At 40.7% G+C, this 22,517-nt stretch overlaps 1 protein-coding gene across 1 annotated transcript; it reads right to left on the minus strand.

The window, feature by feature from the left end:
• Positions 1–61: 61 nt before the first annotated feature.
• LOC145465073 (uncharacterized) lies at positions 62–22,477 on the minus strand. Its single transcript, XM_081448867.1, has 19 exons — positions 21,945–22,477; positions 21,765–21,847; positions 20,924–21,001; positions 18,449–19,243; positions 17,356–17,632; positions 15,041–15,211; positions 14,654–14,669; positions 13,813–14,257; positions 12,719–12,781; positions 11,803–11,920; positions 10,904–11,120; positions 9,728–10,017; positions 8,672–8,789; positions 6,827–6,944; positions 5,979–6,102; positions 4,710–4,954; positions 3,826–3,950; positions 2,062–2,195; positions 62–777 (listed from the first exon to the last, which is right to left on the minus strand). Exons 1-19 carry the CDS (start codon positions 21,982–21,984, stop codon positions 635–637), a joined length of 3,600 nt encoding a protein of 1,199 aa, XP_081304993.1. The 5' UTR covers positions 21,985–22,477; the 3' UTR covers positions 62–634.
• Between the last annotated feature and the right edge of the window lie 40 nt (positions 22,478–22,517).

Consider the following 22,517-nt stretch of genomic DNA (forward strand, 5'->3'; position numbering starts at 1 on the left):
CTCTAGCGAAAACCGTTCGATTCTGAGAGCAACTACAAACCTTAACAGATTTTAACAAAATTTTGAACAGAAATAAAATTTTGGCCGAAGTGGAATTCATGTTTCATTATGGGGGTCCACTGAACTTTCCCCAGCAAGCCAGTTTTAAACTTCCTGAAAATCTGTTAGTGCTGCCATCTAAAGGTTTTAGGTGGGTGTCAACTATTGGATGTACTCGGAAAGGAAACCACAGTTGAATTAGAGAAACTCTAACGCCAAGAATCTAGCCAACCAAACCATGTGTCTACGGAGTCACCTTTTTCTCGTGCCAAGGCCCCGCCGGCTGAGATAGACTGGTGGCTCTGGAGACGAGTATCCTTCGTGTACTGACATGAAGAAAAGAATCTTCCAAACAGTTTAGGGTAAGGTGGCAAAGATAACAATACTAAGCATGTAGCGAGAAATAAAGTTGATACAATCGTAGATAGCTGCAGTTTCGTATCAGAAATGTTTTATTTCTATATTAACTCATAGAGTAGCTTCCAATACGAAAGCGACGTTACCGCCGGATAGCAACAAACGCACAATGTTTTTTAAAGACATGTAAAATCTGGACGATATTTACAGGATAACCTGGTCAATGATGACATCTTCATTACTGCGCAGGTCGAGGCATTGAAGTGGCAGATGACCGATGCTCCGAATGGCGTGTAGCAACACGCTTGGCTATCATGAACCTTAGAGGTATCGTGAGGCGAAGACCATGACTGAGGGAGAACGACCAGAGCATTTCGTCTTCTACAACGGAAGAAAAGGAAGGATAATAAGCCGTACTGAAGATGAGCTCGCCGGTAAATAAACTCTCCCGAAAATAATTCCACCAAATACGGTCCAACCTCTCCACAAGGGCCACCCACCCCACCCACCCCACCCCTCCTTTCCCCCGTGAGGTAAACCCATGGGATTGTGCTGTATTTGTCGGTTGAACGCCGGTTCCAAAAGCAAACGTATTTGAAACCTTAAGTCCCTTCCGATAAAGCCTGGTTCTCATATGCCGCCGACATACCTGGGACACGATATGTGAACATTTATCGCCGAATCATAATCTGTCCCAGGCATTGACCGCCGGCTTGTCTGCGAAGTTGAGCTGAGTTCAACTTCGCAGGCAAGCCGGTGGTTGTCGGTGGTTGTCGGCAATGAAAATATTTTATGTGAACATCATCTGTGGACGTAACGTACTCCAGTAAGTCGACTCGATTCATATTTACAGGTGGAATGGTTGAAAATTGCGCCAATTCGATTTGCATTTCGCGCAAATTTCAGAAATTTGAGTACGTCGGCGATCCATCGCAGATGCGCCGGGGACCCACTGAAACAGATCGCCTAACATTGTCAGTTGCAACCGGCGACTACGTCGCAGGTAGGTCGGCGGCGTATGAGTACCCAGTGTCGACGAGCCCCGGCTCCTGGACATATGTCCATCTAAAAAGCCTTTAGAATAAATGCAAGCCCTGCATGGGGGTAATAATTAGAATTTTATGGCACGAGTAAGCGAATCCTCAGTAGGAAAAAACTGGCGGCTGTACATTTTACCACAATACTACGCGAACCTTACACGGCTCATAAAGTACAAGGAAAGCCATACCGGTATTTTTGAAACATTTGTATGCTAGGTCCTGGCTAGGTTTGATGATGATTTTATAACTTTTCTGTACGCTTTTATGAGATTTGTTTAAGTTTTCGTGCGCTAAGAATATTATGGGTAAATGTACCAGTCGCCATCTTTTTTCCTAAGGAGGACTGAGAATGTCTCCCATTCTCTGTGTCGCGCACAACTTATTGTGTAATAAGAAATGGCTGTGAACTTTACTTAGCAATTCAGTCTTGCTGTCAAGCGGTGATGTTGGTAGGTTAGAGAGGACTAGCGAAAAAATTATTTCCTAATATTACCAAGCCGCGGAAATCAAGGGCACCGACTGTTATTTCCTAGAGCTCTGCTAGGACAAGCGCTTGTCTCCCAGCCCACGGTGAAATAATCCCTGGGGTAGCTGGGAGCCCCGTCCCCTATAATTCTCTTCTCACCTTGGGGCATGTAAAGTTTCCTGTAAGGCATTCCACCGACCATAGACATGACTCGTTTCTTTGAACTACTTCTTTTGACTGGACTAGCAGGCTTTGGTTCATCCGGCGGTTTAGACAACTTTTCTGCCGAGAACCTAGAGTAACAGCACATAGCTTAGAATGACGAGGGAGTTTCATCAGGAATTTTCGTTGTGGACATAAGTTATTCAAGTTCTAAACACGTAACTTAGGTTACAGATACCTTAAAGAGCGTTTTTCACTCCAGTACCGGAAGGAGTTCGCACCACTAGTACTACTCTTAGTGATCAGTGCCTTAAAACATTTGCACCACCCCCGGGGGTAACTCCCATACAAAAAGAGAGTAGGGGTTAAAAACGCCCTTTTGGTACCTCTTATGGTGTTCAGGCTAAAAAGGTCCATAACAGATGCTGTAACCGCTTCCGGTAAAGTTGAGAAATATTTTCCCATTTGATTGACGTTACCGTGATTGATGCATAGCCCAAATTCAGTTCAAGCTAAGACCCCTTCTATTCAAGATCGCAAAACAAGTTAGAACGAAATTCTCACAGGAAAATCAAGACCCGCGAACGTTGGTAAGCTACAATCCACTTATGTTGATATTTACATTGTTACGTAAATTTGTGATTATAGTGAGAGCTATACTTAGATTTCAACCGCTCTCAAGGCTCTCTGTTAGCATGAGCACATGGCATAATCATTGTGATTACTTTCTAATTAGAAACGCAACGATATTTAGTGATTTCTTGATGCAATTATTTCAGTTGACCGCTTTGCTTCGATTCGTATGAAAACGCCCTGAGGCCACAAGATTAGGATTAAAGACAATAAAGTAAAGATCGTTCTCCTATACTGGCTTGGTGTTCTAAGAAGTTTCGACTGCGCGTGCAAACAACCCGGGAGAACGAGATTTCAGTTCTAACTTAAGAAACCGTTACAGATGTTTCTGCGGTACCTTTTAGGGTACTGACGGGAGATAATGTCTTGTTTTAGAATTGGTACCTGTTACAGGTGAAAAACATTTCAAGCCACGCCCACAAAACAGGATCTTTTACCTCTAAGGGATTTTTTTCAAAATTTGCGACGAGCATCCTCGTCCTTTTTTAAATGGGAGTTCCTTCCCAGTCCTGAACTCTCGATCCCGTCCCCGCTCTGTATAGGGGATAACCCTATAAATGAGCGGCAAAGAGGGAGTTCCAGGACTGGACTAGTGAGAAGAAACCAACAGCAATCGTGACTCACTCCCACACGTTTTTTCTGGGCCTCACGCAAACTTCACCCGAGCGTCACGCAAGCATCACTCGAGCGCAACGCGAACTTCGCGCTGGCATCGCGCGACAGTGTCCTCTGTGATTGGCCAGAGTGATTTAATGTGGTTGTGGTGTCATTACTCATTACAGAAAATCGCTTTAATAAACGAGGCAAACTATCCTACGCTAACTTATATGTGGGAGTGAAGAACTTTTTCAACAAGCATTAACGTTCAGCTTGTTAAAGAACTGGCCCTGATCAGAATATATATTATGTTGTCCAAGGGATTAACGATGCTTAAACACAGTCATTTCTAAGGATCTCAAAAATCATTTTTTTCTTTTGGATCAAGCTGCATTAGTTTACAATGTTTTAGTTGGCCATCAAACTTCGCGCTTTTCGAAAAAAAACAATGAAAAAAACGCGAAACTTTGATCTCGCAAAAACTGTAAAATAATGAAGTATATAGTTTGCGAGAAGCTAAGGAAGACTCACTTTTTCCAGAAAAACATCAAAGGAGTGAAGACTGCCAAGGCGGCTTCATGAAACAAGCCTCTTTCCACGATCCCATTAGAAACCAAACCTACAATGTTCTCTGCCAGGTCATTCGGCGTGTTGATCTAAGAGAAAATTAAAATCAAAGTCACTTTCTTTAGCGTAGCCGGGGCATCTTGCTTTGCTGTATAAAAGGAGAATTATTGCAATAGTTAGATTGAAGCTAACCAAATACATACCGCCCCGCTTCGATAGATGTGACTTAACGCCAAAATAAGATGAATGCGTTTTGGAGTTGATGGACTACTGTTCTGCTCTTTTTCTAATAACTCGAGGAACTATTTTGCACTTGTTGATCAAATTTTCGTCTTAAGGCGGGGGTCTACATGAAGGCCGTATTTAGGCTGGGTATTATGGTTTTAATGCAAATATCTCATTCACGTTTCAAGCAGTCAAGAATCTCCCTGCTCATCCCACATATCCCTTAACAAATAAATTCCATGTTCCTGCGCGTCTGTTCGGTAAAAGATCAGAGATGACGTCAAAATGTGATAAGAACAAAAACGTGGCACACGAGGCGGTTACCGAATGTGTCACTGATGTTCTTACCACATTTTAACGTCTTCCTCGAAACCATCGCCTGATGCGTCTCGGGTTTGCATTACTGTCTCGAATTCTCCGACCCTCCCCCCCTCGTGTTTAGATGAAACTATGTAACTATGTAAACACGGAAAAAGTGCTTTATTGCTTAATTCATGTACAGAATGACGTAGCCCGTTGCGCAAGGCAAGACAATTCTTTGTGAAAAATTGTCGCGACTCTTTTTTGTCCCCAACCGGGCAAGTTTCTTCAAGGGATCATTACTATACCACTGTTAAACAAACCTGAACTCTAGGGGGGACATCTGAGTCTATGAAGCACTTGACGATGGTCTTAGCTTTGTCCAGAAGTAAATTCTCGTCTTCCAGCGTGTAGTTCCCAGACTTCGCGCTCTGGATGGCGCAGTCAGCTTGGTCTTTGAAGCGTTCAACTTCCATCCAGAACTCCAGGTCACTGATCAAGCGGTCAGTGTTCACGAACTGGTTATTGATCATGCGCCGTGTGGGGTGTACAGAATGACGTCGCAAATCTGGGGCAAAGAAAGTGTAACAAGGGAACTGATATGGTAAGTTAACAGATCGAGAAGTTGGGTTTTAATTAATTAAGTATGTGACATATTGAGCTTTCAAATTAGAGAAGATAAAATTTTATCGCTCGCCTTTAACGCATGATCCAAGACTGAGCGAAGTTAATCTGGGTTTGTATCTGCCATGGAGTGTTACGAGCAACGAAGTAAGGAGAAAACGATTAACGGGTAAAAATTCAGAAGTTTCAAAATCATTTCCACTCCGTTGCACAAAACAGTTGCGAAAAAATATGGATAGCTTGTAAAACGGAGCTCGAATTTGTTAACACTTACTCGAGATTGATTAACATATCTTTGTGTTCATTTTTTGAAGTCCACATCCACTCTACGCCGGAGAAATTGGAAAACGTAGCTTTGCTTCTAGGATGGGCCTACTGTCCACACTGATCAGTCACAAAAACGCCGGTTTTGCCTTTTAGTGTGGACGGAAAACATTTTGAAAGCGGAGCTTCTCAAAAACGAGAGCGTTACGACCATTATGTGATTTCTCTGCCCGAGTTTTTCTCAAACACAAATCCAAAATGACCGGTGGTTGTTGCGTTTTCAAATTTCTCCGGCGCTGTGTGGACGGAAAAGACTTGATGCGTTTTCAGAGTGAAGCCTTTATAGGCGCGAAACAAACGAAAGCCGTCATAGTAAATCTGTGAACTGTGAGCTGCTATGAATAATTCATGAGTTGGAGGTTGGAGGAGTGGTAAGATTTCAGATACAGTAATCCGAAGATCGCGGGTTCGAATCCTAGTGTGCCAACCGATTTTTTTTTTTTTTGCAATTACATAGGCATTGAAAGAAAAGTTCAAGAATTAAAAAAGCTATGTATTTAATACAACAAAATCAGACGGAAATAATTCGCGGAAGAAAACTGAATACTTTTGAACGTGAAACACTCGCACATGATTTTTGGCAACGCTTCGTTTAAAGCCTGGCGTGACACAGAGAGAAGGCTAAAACTGGACTAAAATCTTACTTTGTTCCACAGTTGCCTTGAGCTCCTTTATCAGGAATTGTTTAAACTCGCCCATTGAGTCAGGATTGTGGATCCCTCGTTGGAAGCACATTATGTTGTGAGCGAACATTGCCCATAAACCTTTCTAAAATGGCACAAAGAAATGAGAAACAAATAAACAGTTAAACAACAAAAAGAAAACTTAACTTTAAAAAATTGTTTGAGCACGGTTTAAAAATATATCGTTGAATGTTTGTAAATGGAATATCGAATTTTGGGGATCAAAGATCTTCTCCAGAAAAATGTACATCACCTTACAATGAAACACCACGAACCTCAGTCAACTAAAGCCAAACTATTACCACCTGAAAGGCCCGTCCACATTAAGGTGGAGAAATTTAAAAACGCAGCTTTATTTCTACGGTTAGGCCTACCGCTCACACTAATCCGTCACGAAAACGGAGCTTTTCGAAACTGAACGGTCTTCAAACAGGAGAGAATTTGAAAACACCGGCTTTTAGTTTTCGTGTGGACGGAAAACATTTTGAAAACAGAGTTTTTCGAAAACAATGGCGTCACGATAATCATGTGATTTCGCAGATCGAGTTTTCCTCAAACACAAATCCAAAATGACCGGTCCGGTGACGGTTGCGTTTTTAAATTCCTCTTGCGTAATATGGGCGGAAAACATTTGACGCGTTTTCAGGGTGAAACCTCCGTTTTGAAATTCCTCTGGTGTAATGTGTACTACCAATCAGCATCGACGCGTACGCTCTTGTGAGACAACCTTTGTAGAAACAGCTGTGTATACCCATGAATGTTTTGTTCTATTCTGATCGCGCTCACTCTGTCATCTAAGCTAAGCTCACCGTTTTCCCATGGGCAGCCATCCTGTAGACACCCGCCAGAGTGTTTCTTGTGGCGTACTTTGAAAAGTTCTCACGTTCACTTTCATCCTCGGGGAACGTATCTACATATTCAGAATACCTAACAAGAGACACAGCTCATTACAGGCACTTTATACTTGAAAAGCTGAGATTAAGGTTACTTCAAACCTTCGCGGGGCTACATTGGGCGATTTTTTTTGGTCAAGAAAATTAATGTCCGCGAAGCACAAGTTTGCATACTGTGAACGCTAGTGGTTTTGTTATTTCATTGGCTCGTGGCTTTTCAAGTTGACACATTCCTCTGTGAAGGCGTGTGTTATAAATCTTTAGAAGGCGAAAACTCGCACTCGTTTTTCGAGAGAATCCCTTCTCTTTAAATGAATTAATAGGGATGCAGATTTGACGGTTTTCCACGAAATTTGGTCAGAACATTCACTGATAGATATGGAACAAAACTGTGTCGGCGAATTCCTTTATTTTAAATATTTTCCTCGTGGCGGCCTTTAATGCAACAGGTTATTCGAATTTTTCGATAGTCGAACTTGACAGATCTATAAAAAGATAACCAATAGAAATAAAAGAAAATGCTGACACGATTTGGGAGATTGAGGCTTTGTGATTAACACTGCACAGTTATTTTGCATGAACGATCGCATTTGATACCCGATAAAATTCGCTGGAACGTCAGTCAGTCATTTTGGAGTTGACGGCCTCTGCCGCCTTTGGAAAGCAAAATCCAAAACAAAACATAATTTTATCGAATTTCACATTTTATAACCTTTTTGTTGATATATAGTTTGTGGGGGTTTCCTTGAAAACAGCGCGCGTACGAATTTTTTTTCGGAGGACTCCCGCGAAGGTTTGAAGTAACCTTAATCGTGGCTCAAGGCAAAGAAACAGTTAGATCCTGAGCTTGAGATTTCTATCGCGCGATAGTTGACGAGGGCGCAGCCCGAGTCAACTATCAAGCATTGAAATCGAAAGCGAATAATCTAATTGTTTTTAGTATAAATCTACTAGTCGTTCAAAACGTTATCGAAATCCTCTTACCAGACACTTCGAAATCACCAAGAAGCGGCCGTTATTTTGTTAGCAAGGGCACACTGCTACGCTTCTCACTATCTATCACAGAATAGATAGTGAGTAGCGTAGCCAATCAGAGAACAGCATTCGTGATAGAACGCTAGTAGATTTACACTAATAAGAAATAGATTTGACCTGAGGAAAGGGAAAGGAGTAATAACATTCATGCAGTCCGTTGACACGATCTGTTCCAACAAGATAAAATTTTCTCTTGGTTTCAAGAAATTTGCTTAATGAACACTCTATTTCATAAGAGGTTGGAAGAAGGCCCGCTAAAAAGCTGATGCAGTCCTGATTTTAATTACAATTGTGAACATCATTCTGACACCTTTGGCTTGCTCTATACTACAGGAAAACCGTGAGCTTCCAGGAACAGATAGTGTTAGACCAAATGTTTGTGCACCGTTTTTTAAAGCCAAACGGAAGCTACTGCATGTAAGTGTTTACTATCCTTCAAATATTTTCACGCAAGCGTAGATTGTTTGCTGAGAGATCTTAGCCAAGGTGGGAATCTTCGAAGTAATTCTGATGGCATTTAAAATCCAACCTCACTTTATTAGTAACAGTAGACTTGGGACTGAACCATGCATGCTAGCATTATAAGACCTGAAATTTTGTAAACTGTGGAATATCTCAAGATATCTTTCGTTTTGTTTGCGTCACGTATACAATATTCATCTGAAATGTTTTTCCTTATGGGCAAAGAAAACACTGAAATTTAAAAAAACAATCACTATTCCATACCAGTTTTCCTCCATGGAGCGTGCTACGCAGGCCTGGGCAGAGACAAGCAATGGAGGGGTGGTCTTTTCCAGAAGTGGAATGTCTTTGATGATTTCAGCTTTGCAGTGTAAGTATTCAGCTGCGCAACGAAACACGTCATTATGTTTCAATAAAGTATACAGCTTATCAAAGGAAACACTAAACACGCAAATTTTAACGTCGCTATTACTATTCACCCTTTCTTTATGTAAAGCGGTTTTTAATTGGGCGTCGTAAGACCAAAACCAAAGTAATCACTCTAGCCAATCGAAAAGTACACAGACAAAACAGTGAACCCATCAAAAGTCAAATAACTTACAAGTAGCTGACGCGAAGCGCGGGAAAATGAGTGCAAACGAGTCACGATTGGTTATGGTTTTACTTTTGATTAGATGAAAAAGTGGCGCGAGTTTCATAGTACCGTATTTTCTCGATTAAACGCCGGGTATCCCAAGTAGATTCGTAAATAAGACCCTTCAGGAATTTATCGAGTTATAGTAAGCTCTAGGTATAATTATAAAATATTTCAAAGCTCTGTCAATGAGGAATAAAAACTCTAATAAACTGCAGGCTCGAATAAACTGCAGAAGTCAATAAACGCCTGATCCGCGAGTCAAGTTTAAAATATGTGCCGGAGGCGTTTAATCGAGAAAATACGGTAAGTGTGAACCCAATTACTTTTCGACGCTGAAATGAAAATCGCTCTATATGCAATTCATAAAATTATCAACAGCTCTTTCTTGTTTGGGTATTTCAGAAAGTTAATATTTTACAGGATTTTCAGTGGTTCATCAAATAACAAGTTATGTTTTTGCTTGTTTCCATTTTGCCCTTGTTTTCATCATACAAAATGCTATTGGAGTTAAATTCCTTTATCAGGGAGTCAAATTTTGTGATTACGATTAATCATATTTTTGTTACCGCAGGCGGGATTTCTGTTGAACTATATAACAAGCTGTAGTATAGGAACGCAATTCGTACAGAGAATAAAATTACTCACCATAAACTGTTCTACCTTGAAAGAGACTAAACACTCACCTGCTGGTGAAGGAATATTGATGAAATACTTCCTAGTGATAATCATTGCCCTGGCTTGCCGGGATTTACCATCCTTGCAGTTGGTCTTCATACTTTCAACCGCCTGCCAGAACAGCAAAGGAGCTTCAGAGTTCTTCTCGGATAGGAATTGCTTAAACCACTGAAGATGAAGTGCATCGTGTAGGACATCGTTAAAGCCTCTGAAAGAAAAACGCGGTAGGGTTAAAGGGGCTAGGTCATGTTCCTCTAGTGATGAACTGGTCACAGAACTAACTGTAATATCACAATAACGGTTTTAAAACTCATCAGGAACACAGAAAAGCTAAAAAAACGCATAAATGGGCAGAAACGGAGAAGATTAAAACGGATTGCTGATAAGCTTTAAAAACGTCGGGCCGGAAGGTTTCTTGTTTTTGTCAGTTTGGTTAAAAGTGATAATTATAGCGCTCGGAAATCATTCTTGTTTGTTTTGTGGCGGGGGGGGGAGAGGGGGGGGGGGAAGAGATTTTATCTGATGCCCTGCCAATCTGAAGTTTATTTAGAGGACATTACTAACGACAAGAATTATCAATTACCTGCATTTTAGGTCATAAACTAAAAGCACTCAGGTTTTGCTATACAGTCTTTCATGCAAATGCCTAACGGGTAGTTTAAGGGGCAGGGCTGGAAACCTGAAAATACTGCTCTCGTTTTATTAAAAATTACTGTACAAGTGCTCTGAAAGTATAAAATAAAGGTTACACTGAATTGAACACGCACAAGGTTATGACGCTAAAGTGAAAAAGTCAAGCAGACTTGTCTAGTTCTGATCATGATTATAATCTGCTCTTCCTTCAATACTTCCCTCCATATCTTTAGCCTAGTGTTCTGGGAGCATCTAGTGTACAGGCCATAGTAACTGAGCAGTGATTTGCCTAAGCTCGTACCCAAATATCACTCTGTTAGGCCGTGGGAGATCTGGATTCGAGCTAGTGAATTGTCTTCTGTAATCAACTGTTGCTGGCTCACCTTCAGCCTGCTCCAGGCTCTCGGTCAGTGGGGACGATCAAAAACGCAGACTGGCGAAAGATAAACGAGCGGGGTCAAACAGAGGGCTGGACTTCGGATTCTTTTGCTCACCCCACCCGCTTTTGCGATCGTCCCCACTGACCGAGAGCCTGAAACAGGCTAGCTCACCGTGGTTTTGGGGGCCTAATTCTTGTTCCCATATTCCCCTTATTTCCATCTAACGAGTCATCGCCTCGTTTGGTCAGGTGACCGTAAAAATGAGAGGCGCGCCTTCCGCGCAGATCAAGGCTCTCCTGTTCTTTCTCTTTCAAGCTCGGAATCTTAATGTTGTCTTCGTACGCCTCTCGTTCATCTTTGTCTTCGTCGTCTTGACCTAAGGAAAATCCTGAAAAGAGAGAAAAAGAGATATTATGTCATTTTCGCATTTTTCCGGGCCGGAATAAGGATACAAGGGATATAGTCCTGAAGGAAATACCGTGTCTAAAAAAAGATTTTACCTTTACCTTTACCACGCTTAATAGAAAGCGTGGGGCGGGGCTGAGACAAGTGCCATGCGGTGACACCACTCCACCACTCATAGTAGTATTTAGGCTACTGTGAGTCCAGTGAGGTAGTAAGGAAACTAGACTGCATTTCAGCGTTTAAAGAGCGCAGTCCCCAGGTATTTTCTCGACACAGTTTTATAACAGTAACAGTAAGACAGGTGTACTTCGCAGTCTGCAAATAAAAACGAATTCTGAAGATCTGCACTGAGCTTTAAAGAATTCGGCGCAAGCCACATGAACGGCGCGTTGGTGGACGGTTCTAGAGTACCATTCTTTAAAGTGAAGCCTCCACAGAGTCGGCTTTCCTATGATTTAGACACATTTTAAACCTTTCATTGGGAGCCAGAGGCTTTTCATGTTTCCGGTTTCGCCACTCTTGGCGTCCCTCATGAACCGAAGCAACCCACCGTATGAGCCAGGCAAAACCTCTGCTACCCAGGGTGTTTGAGTCTCAGAAATCAGGCTTAACACGAAAAGAATGTCTCCTTAAATTGGAAAAGAAAAAGTGCAATTTACTCTAACCAGACAAGCCAAGTCCTACAGCAAGTCTAAACGCCCGCCACGTTGGAACAGGGATGGGACTTTCAGTTTTCTTATCATCTTTGATATCCTGTTTTTTCGTGCTCTTCCTTCGAATACACTGTTTAAGAAAATAACAGAAAAAATACTTGCAAGTCCTTCAGTACTGTTTTCCTGCCATTTTTATAGCGCTGGAATCAGCAGGAAAGAGCGCTTCGGTGATGCATCGGCCGTCACCTTTTTGTGCTCAGGACGAGATAAATCAGTGAGATGGCCTCACAAGTTTCAGTTTCTGTTTTTCTTTTTGTCGCCCGTTTGACGATTGTCACGAAACTCGAATCGCGTATCGACGGGTGTATCGAGGCGGGTTGACTTCTTATACACCTAGCAAAACATTTTTTCTGGGTTTACATAGGTAAAAAATACGTTTTCTGGCACTTAGAGCGCGTTGTACAGGTATTGTTTTAAAGTTAAAGAAAATGATTTTTTTTTTCTTTTTGAGTTCTAATTCTAAAAATGATATAAACTCTATCCACCTTGACTTAAAATTGGGTTAGATGTTAAGGTAAACTAGTTTTGTTTATATGCATGGTAGGGTTAATCAACAGAAAAAAAGTGCAATTTAGATAGCATCCACCCCATACTTGCCAAATCTCAATTAAACGTTTGGTTTAGTTTAGAGCGGTTTTCAATATTGAGTGGCGTAAAACCAAAACCAAAGTAATCCGCTCTCTAACCAATCGCAGAGGACACAGACAGCCCAGTGAATCAATCAAAACTCGAAGTGATTACATGTAGCTGACGTAAAGGGCGGGAAATCGTGCGCGAGCAAGTCGCGTTTGGTTTTGGTTTTACTTCTGATTGGATGAAGAGTTTTTTAGTCAATCGTGAAGCGTAGAGATGCAAACCCAAACCTTACCACACAATTGACAAAATGGTCCTCATCAGAACGAGTAAATTCAGACCAGGGTAAAGCCACTGCCTGTTAAAAGGAAAGAGGGAAAACAAGTGGTCCACTGTTGTTATTTCCCACTGAATGCTTCTTTAATCGTTCTAATGTATATGGTTGAAAGATTGTCAAGAATGGGTCAAGAATATCACACGCTACTCGATGAAATTGATCGGAAATATTGATTAGACCAGGCTATTTTTATAAAGCACGGAAGCAGCGTTTTGTATTGAAGAGGAAACGAACGGGATTAGAAATATTTCAAGATTTTATGTGAATTAATTACCCTTTCAAACTGTAAAAAAGGTGGACAGAATTCATGTGAAAATGAGTTCCGCCTACAAGTACATTTTCGTGCAAATCACTCATTTTCGTATGAAAGGTTTTGCACGAAGACTCGGTTTGAAACAGAGGTGCAAGGTAACTTGGAAATGGCCTATTGATTTAGAGTTTCAAATGTTGATATTATAACAATAATAATACACGTGAAAAAATTACTCAATTCTGATTGGCTGAGAGCAGTGCAGTTCAAGTGTAACACCAGTGCAAAAAGTGTAACACCAGTGCAAATTGCACATCGTAATTCTGGATTATGATTGGCTGAAAGACAATAGGAAATTTTCTAGGGCAATGATATCACGTAAAATAATGACGAATATTTTGTGCGGAAACTTTGAAAAAAGTTTTCTCGAATGAGAAAAAAATGCCTTTAAGAAAGATCTTCCGGCACTTCCTCCACGCGATTTCTTTCATGTTCATGTTATTAATAGGTAATCATACGGTTTTTCTCGTTTAATTTGGAATTAATTTGCACTTGTGAGTTTTTCAAAAAGCAGAAATTGCACGAGCCGCTTCTGCGAGTGCAATTTCTGCTTTTTGAAAAACTCGTGCAAATTAATTCCAAATTGAACGAGAAAAACCGTATGATTACCTATACTTAATTTTCTGATTAATTTTTAATTTTTCTGTGTATAGTGTCATCGTTTTTGTTCTTGCCTGAGTGATCCATATTTCTCAGTGGGATCATTACTGTCGGGCTTCTACGCTTGTCTATAACCGTTTACCTGTATGGATGTTTTTACCACGGTAGATAACAAATGGTCTCCACGTTCTTCTGGGAGAAGCCGCATTAAATCAGCTCTAACCTGCGGGCTCATGGCCATTTCCCGTGGGGAGTCTGGGGCGATATAGGTAGCAACAAGTGTCTTGGCCGAGTGATATTTGCTGTAGCTGCTAAAATAATCTGGAGGTGAGAGATACCGCTGAGCATCTTCCCAGAATTGAAGGCTCCTAAGCGCCACATGTTCCTGTGTTTTCTCTAAGTACTCCCGGAGAGGACCGCCGGCCAGTTTATCTGAAGTCAACGCTACTACTTCAGTGGTTATGTCTGCATAGACGAAATCGAAAACAGGAAAAAAATTAGCGTTTTGTAATATCGATTTCTTTCTCTTACTCTGTGTACGCTTTATTGGCAGGTTGTAGCCTGTGATGAGATTGATATCTTGCCAGCTACGTCATGCCAAGATAACAGAAAAAGCATTTTAAATAGCTTTCACAATTCCTGGCCAATGGTAACAAACGCGAACAACTTAATGACCAATCTGAACAGAGAAAATCTTGACGAAAAACTGTTGCAATCAGCGCTTGGACCAGTGGAGTAAGTTCAGAGTTGCTCCTGATTCAGTTAAACAGGACTCCTGTGGTAGCTTATGGTCAGGATGGTCTAGAAAAGGGTACTCGAAGTTTTGGAAACAAATTATAGAATTAGGTAAAAAGAAGCGTGAAGAGAATTACTTCCAGAAACAAAAACAGAAACAAAAACGAAACAAAGCAAAACAAAACAAACGAAAACCACATTATCAGAGGGTATTTCCTGGTTTTGTTTCAGGTGTACAAAACACTCACTTGTGCTGATAACAAGCTATGAATTAGAAATATTTGTGACACTCTATAAAATGTAACTGACTGTGTCCCACCCATATCATCATGCTCTTGGAATTTTGTCTGAAAGCTAATTTTCCGTGCTTAAACAAGAAAAGCAACAACAATCTTCATAAGCAATAGAATACTTAAAAATAACATGATCACAACACCACCAATAGCTAATGATGTTGAATAGGAGAAAAGAGGAGATAAAAGACACGAGATATAAAATACCAATACAGAAATAGAGATAAAGAGGAAAAACAACAAACAAACAAACAAACAAACACGAATAGAGCTACAGGTAATGACAAATCAAGTAAATGAAAGAAAGCAATAAAAGAGAGGACCTAGGAAATAGTCTCTTACCATTGTCACTCACGGGGAGGACAAACTGTTCCCAGTGAGACGATTGGCTAGGAAATACAGCACGGGGCTCACAAATAACCGATGTTATTTCGTGTGCAATGTCTTCAAGTGGGATCACATGGGAGGCAGACGCTCGTCTCAAAGCCATAATAACAGTTGGTGGAGGTGATGCTAAAAATCAAAACAGAACAAAATTAGAGCTTCAAATTGGACTAGCACTAATCAACCGAGCCTGTGCACGGTCTCGGTCACGTAACGTCAACGTTGCTAAGCAACCCAGTACACGTGATATAGAGGCGTGACCCAATTTTCGAAGTGATTAGAAAAGGGATATCGGAAGCTAGTCATGTGATTTAACCAAGATTTGCTGAAAAGGGCACTTGTTCCTTCACTGATGTTCCACCGACTTTCTTCTTCTGTTGGAGAGCGCGACACGATGCTTTCATATAAGCTTATTATTATGTGGAAATGTATCAGATACAACCGTTTTACAGGAGCAATCTTTTTAAAATTCTAAAACAGTGCAGTGTTCAATGCGTTGTTCCTGTCTCAAACTTGTTTCAATTTAAACGAGATGGCATGGTTTTCCAAATTAGACTCAGAAGTGTCGCGGCTTTAAGCGAAAAATCTCGAGCGATATCTCCACAATTAACATGGCCTGTCTAGGTTTGTGCTCGTATCTCAACATAAAACTGAGAGACATTTAAATACAGAATTGAATAAAAAAAGAGCAGTTTTAAATTCTAAACGCCGCCATGCTTTTGATCAAATCTATTGAAAAATTAAGAGACCTTCTTTACCCACCTGATAACAAACTTCTTGGGGAGGGGCTCCCAGACGATGATCCATAAAGCTCCTCGTCTTGTTCTTCACTAATAATGCTCTGATGTGAGGCTAATGCCTCGTACAGGGTCTTAAGTTTCGTCGGTGCTGATGCTGGGATTTGCGCGAAGGGAGGATGGACCCTGGGAGGATCGAAAGCTTTCTCGGCTTCTGATGAATCACTTTCCTCTGATTTGGGTTTTGGTTTTGTTAATATAAGAGAAAAAAAAAATTATCGTTTAAATTGAATAATATATTCTCAAGCTAATTTAATTTGTTGCAATTTAGTGGCATAACTGCAGCTCGTCACGCAGTCTTCCTCAGCCAGAATGGAGACTTTGGAGGACCGTACGTAAAACACGATAGCGGCAGCAACGAGAATGCCGCTGAAAAAAAGACTCCATGAGCAGAAGAATGGATCCGCGGGTGCATTAAAAGTAAAAGAATAAGAGTAAAAGAATCATCAACGAGGCTAAAATCTAAGAGCACCCAGCTTCCTCAAATAAACACTGAACATTTTCAAAATAGCTTTATCAATAGGTTACGTTTTAAGTATAAATTAGCAATATAGTTTCACCTTTTTATCATTTTACCCTTTTTAAATTTGTAAAACGCATTTTAGATTTATTTTCAACCTTTTTAATCCTTTATTTATTGTAACACTTCATTATCATTACTAAGTACTTTTGCACATTTCCTAGCCCTCCTATGCAAATGAACAACGTGAAATGACCAGTTTACAAGCTTTTTTTGAGAAATGAACGACCACGGCTAATTTTTTGTGTTTCTGTTTGGAACTGAACTCATTCGTAGCATATTGAACAGGGGCAAGGTTTTATACCGCCAGACAAACTGAATAGATGTAGATAGCCGCGAAATTCTGAAGTAAGATTGAAATACATTTCATAATAGGTGTTCTCCTCGCGCGCCGTCGTATATGCCAAGGTCTCTATCAGGGCGGAGAAAGATAGAGATTTTTGGCAGCCATTAGGGAGTTTACGAAACCACGACGGCGACGCCGAGGACAACGTCGATTAAAAAATGGATTTATATTTTGCCTGCGAATCTCGCGATACTCTAAAGTCATTTACTTTGTTTATCACTGTCAAAGTTATCGCAAAACTAAATCCGGGACACAGCGATAAATTTGACATAAAAATTTAAAAAATTAGCTGTCGTGGTTCACGTTCTCCAGACAACGCAAAATTTTGGTCATTTCACGTTGTTGTCTTGCAAAGGGCGGCAAAGAGATGTACCAAAAATTATAACGCGCGTGCACAGCCATTGCTCTACTCATCAGTAACGTTCCCGTTGCCGTTGCCGTCGTGGTTTCGTAAACTCCCTATTATTAATCGCACCGAACGAGGGAAGGAGCGCTCGTGCCAGTCCTTCTCCGCATCACACATTGGACCAAGAGTGGACTGCGCGTTTCACCCCCCTGGTCTCTATTGATTGAGTATCCAATAGAACGTGTGCATAGAAGCGAGGCTTACTTGCAGTCGTTTCCACTTTAGTTAATCTTGTGCCCCAATCCAAGTCAGTGGGCAGCGCTGGCTCAGAGCTGGACCTCTCCTTTGGTGTGACGAGACGATGTCTTGCAGGGTGAGAAAAAGATTTACTTTTAGTCTCTTCCAGACTTTCGGCATCTGTATCGCCTGAAAAATGTTCATCTTCTTCTCCCTCCGATATGGCGTTCAGGGAACCGCCCTCTTTCTCGGAGAGGACTGGGCTCGATGGTGGCGCTGATGTGGTGTCATCTTCTTCTCTTATCTGAAGCAGCAGGTTAACACGAAAGTCACGATTACATGTATTGAACTTGTAGGTCTGTGTGGTCAAATTATCTCCCTACAGCTTGCATAACTACGAAATGGTAGATTTTTTCCAAGCAAGGACCGAACAAGCTATTTCAATGGTGTTTATTATAATATTTAGTTATAAAAAAACTGCGAAAAAACTTTTCTTAAAAACATTTAAGAAATTTTTAAAACGGTTAAAAAATACACGACGTTTCGACGTTCTCGGACGTCATTATCAAGTTAAAAAAGAAAACAGTATGAATATTCTATAAATAAAAGAAAAAAACAATACTTCATTAAAAAGAAAGGTAACATAAAAATATGCTACAAGCTAAACAAAGAGTTTAGCACTGATGGAGTCACTCTGAGTTTTAAGGCTAGGCCTCAGTTCTTTGAAGAATGGCATTTCGTAAACTGAACGAGGTAACGGCTTGCAATTTTTTGTAGCTAAATGTTTAAAAAGTCGCTTCTTTTTTATTATAACAAACTGGTTTAAACTCTACTGATAAATTAGTTCATCTTTCCTTGATAAACCAGCGTGCGTGCCAGATTCAAGTATCTATGTGCGCTTTTCAGGCCGTCCACGAAAAAATTAAACTAAATTGTCCGCCAGACATGAACGTGAAAAAGAAAAGGTCTTTCAATATTTTGAGAAATTAAGCAATTTTCTGGCCAGGAACTAATCTTGACGGCCCGTGTTGCAAAATTATACAAACAGATAAATAATAAATAAGACAATAAAGAATAAGTGGTAAACCATGTTTAATCAAACAGCTTTTTAAGTGGTAACGTCAACGAGCTCGATATTAATTGGACACATTTTAAAATTTGAGTAGTTCCCAGTACTTACCCCGCCTAGCTGCCGTAGTTCCAGCGGCATATCATCTGGCGGTTCAATCTTGGTTTCACTTCCGGCGCGACTGTCTATTCCTTCCCAGAACCACCTTTTCCATTCTTCGAGTTTCTGCGCGCGGATTTCTTCATCAGCCACGCTCTCCGTGGACGACACGCACTGAGCTTCCATGAAATCATCCATTTCTTGCTCAGAACTGGTTCTGGAAACTGGATTGTCCTCCCCTAGCTCTGGAACCGGTGAAATACGTCTAGTTTCCGTACTGAACTCCAATTGAGCTCCTCGTTTTTCGGCGATGAGTTTTCTGATAATTTTCTTATGCTGAATGAACTTGGGCAGCCAGTAACTGCTTAGCCGCTGTAAAGCCATCTTCTGCCCTGGGATGAAAATGTTCTCTGAGAATATCGAGAGCCCCGAGGAATGCATTCGTTCTGTTCCTCTCTTCGAGAACTTGAAGGACGTTGTTGGGCCGCAAATGTTCACGAATTTTAAACTCTCCGGCAGTTCCCTGGGAGATCCGCTCTGTAAGTATTTGGCCTGAATTTCTCGGTATGCGAATCTCCTATGCTCTTTCTTGGTTACACAACGGTATCGTTCGGCATCTATCCAATACAACAGGATTTTGCGTCCCGCAGTACCTCGAAGGAAAATCTGAAATTTGCACATGTCCTCAAGTGTGCCTAGAAAGGATCTGGCTTCATGTAAGTCCACTGATGAACCTAAAATGTCAATAAAACAATTATTTATGGGTCATTGACGAAAGCTTTTTCGGTCAAGGTGGCTGACTAAAGGCCAACTTCCTTTTTTTTTGCGTGTTTATCATGGACTAAGATGGAGTCGAGGTCCATAAACAGGCATCTTGACCGAACAACCTTCGTCAATTAAAGACTGCGGACTTATTAATTATATGGGATAAAGAAAAACAAATTCGTGCGGGACGCAAGCAGCACGTAATCCCGAGCGCACGAGATAGCACCATCTTGCCCGATCGGGTAGCCAATCACAGCACAGGATTTGGTACATCTTGTCAGAGCTAGAAACTGAAAACAAAACTGGATTCCACACAATTGTTTCTTGGGGGTTTGGCCTTTCTGGCAACGTGGCCATCTTGCGATTTCTGGTCTCAACATGAGAGGGAGGGTGGAAATTTGGCCTCTGTTGGCTTAGCAGACAGAAAGTAGATATCAAAAGTTATAGCGACGCCAACACAGCTATACAAGTGTGCTTTTATCTGTTGTTTCGGCCTCAGTCCAGATGCAGGTAATTAAAATATCACTGACACGAGACTTGTCTGCGGTCAAGGTTCTATCCATATGAGATTGAAAACTTAACAGTCAGTTAGTAAATGTTGTTTGAGAATGAGAACTGTCTCATACTCCAGATTTTAAGCTAAAGATTTACAGCAATGTCACTCTGCGGTGTTAGCATTTCAAGAAACAATAAGCGTACCTCTTATGCCTAGTAAATAATCGCTGTTCTAGATAAAGTGAAATAGCAAGAACCTTCGTGAGCTTTTAATTTTGATATTTCCACCCAATTCTCAAACCCGTCAAATCATTACAAGATCCTGGGGAGCATCTGATGTTCCCCAGCTTTGGCTGCATTACGTGACATGTCTAAACCAATCACGCGGTGCAAGATTAATCAGTTCTTACTTGAAGAATCTGCTGCACTATGAAGTTGGACACATAACTTATACTCAAGGAAAAGATCTGTTTTCCAAAAAAACCGCATCCTTTCTCTTCTAACCCACTTTTTCACTCGATTAGGCAAAACATGCTAGAAATGAAGAGAAGAGAATTACAGTTTAATTTTTGCTTACATGCGCTGTCCAAACGGGAAATATTTGGCGATCAAATAAGCTAAGATCAAACGTTGTTTGGTGACCAAAAATTTTCCCGTTTGGACACCTTGTTTCATCTTGTTCGATAAAATTGAACGTCGAAAAACTTTTGATCACACCTTGTAAAACATTTTGTTCATTTGGACGGCGATCAGGACAATATCAACATGTTTGAACACTAGACAATGATGTTTGATCGTGTTTGGTCTCCAAACATATCCCGTTTGGACAGGGCTTTAAGACTTCTAACTTCAGGGACAAAAGGTGCGGAATAAGTCAAAGTTTCTGAGGAATTGCACCAGATAGAACAATCAGATCAAACGTGACGTTCATTCCAAAAAGTTACAGACTTCAGAGTCAATTCAAATCAAACAATATTACAAAACAAATGATAAATCGACTTGATCGAGAATTCAGATGTAGTCAGCTTTGCAAGTCATTTTATGTTGCTAATTAAAACCGACGTTTCCGCAAGGCTTATTTTTAAACCAAAATTAAGGCAACGTTTGGAGATATTTGGAACAAGTTTTAAATACGTTTACAAGCAATTATTGTCTGGCATTACTTACATAACATGTTCGCGGAGGGGGAGGGTCAATATTGAATTTATCATCTGCTCGGTTGTAGTGTAATTTCTTGCCAAACACCTGTTGGTCGGATGAAAAAAAACAACAAAAAAACAATAGCCTTAAGAAAGGGTGGGAGATGCCACCGTTTGGACCTAAATTATATTTGGTCAAATTACACCATCGAAAACTCGGAGCAAATACACAAAACTGGCGTCAAGGGCAGGAATCCCCAGGTGACCATGTCTTGATTTTACATCTGATTGGTTGAGTAGGTGGTGTAATATTTTTAATCAATCACAGAACGTATTTACAAACATACATACATAATCTTTAGTAGGAATGAGCAAAAAACTCATACGATGCGTGACACTGCCGAAAAGTTGTATATAAGGCTAAAATGCTCTGAAAAGTGTCAAAACAAATTTGACACTTTTCAGAGCATTTTAGCCTTATACACATAATCTTTGGTTCAACACGGTCAAAAATTCGTCAGCTAAAACTCCTAATATCTAGTATAATAAAAAATAATCAAATAAAAAAGCTGCTTTTCACGAATGCCCTGCCTTATACATCTCTTTTGAGTAGGCGTTTAAACTGCCTCGGGGACTCTGCTTCCCTAAAGTCACAAGGAAGACTGTTCCAAAGAATGGCGCCACTGTTTCAAACCCTTTCTATCTTTAAGCATGCTGCACGCGTTATAGCAACCTGTTACTGAAGCCGAATGTACACAGTATTGAAGTTAAACACATTAGTATTCTCAAATGTTTGAGCTTAACGACCGCTCTACTAAATACGCACTCTATTATGGTGTCTTAAAGTATCTAACACAGTTAACATGTACCGGAAGGGAGAGAAACGCGTTAAAGTAGTCCACAAACATTGGATCGCTCAAAAGCTTTTCAAAAACATCTTCACTTGGAATTCCTGATCAAGAAAAAAAAAAGCGAAAAACAGCCATCAAATATTCAACGTTCAAACAAAGGAAAAAAAAAGGTGAAATGTATGAAGGCGTAACTCTCACCACTCAGAGAGTGCAAGAAGTCTACTGAATTCTTGTCCATGTTTGCTTTAAAGTCTCGTTTTTCTTTCTAGGTTTTCTTTGGTCTGTTTTTGTTTTCGCGGTTTCCATGGGAAACAGCCTAGCGTGTGGCGTCACGCAATAATGGACGAAATGTAGACGTCATGCGCGGAGGTGCGGAAGTAGCGCAGGCGCAGCTAACGGTCACAAAATCAATCAACTCGCAAAGGGCTTAAGTAGATTAAATGATGGAAAATGGCGAGTGAGATATATATGACGAGAAATATGTTCGTGTTTAATCACTGTTAAGATAGTCAAGCGTTTTAGGGATAACCCCTTCATCAGAGCTTTTTCCTTAGAGGCGGACGCTCGAGCTTACGTTCGCTAAGTATGTTGCGCGCGCGTCGTTCAAAAACCTTCAAAAATAGAATTCACACGAACGCGCGCGCTAACACAAATAACAAAATTTTTAAAGAGAGCGAAGAAGAATGAAAAGATAAATAAGCGTCAGAACATTTGTGTGAATTTGAACTGAAATTGGAAATTTACAATTTAAAGTGATTGATTTTCACCGCG

This window comes from Orbicella franksi, chromosome 13 (assembly GCF_964199315.1).
Source record: "Orbicella franksi chromosome 13, jaOrbFran1.1, whole genome shotgun sequence".
Classification (NCBI taxonomy): Eukaryota; Metazoa; Cnidaria; class Anthozoa; order Scleractinia; family Merulinidae; genus Orbicella; species Orbicella franksi.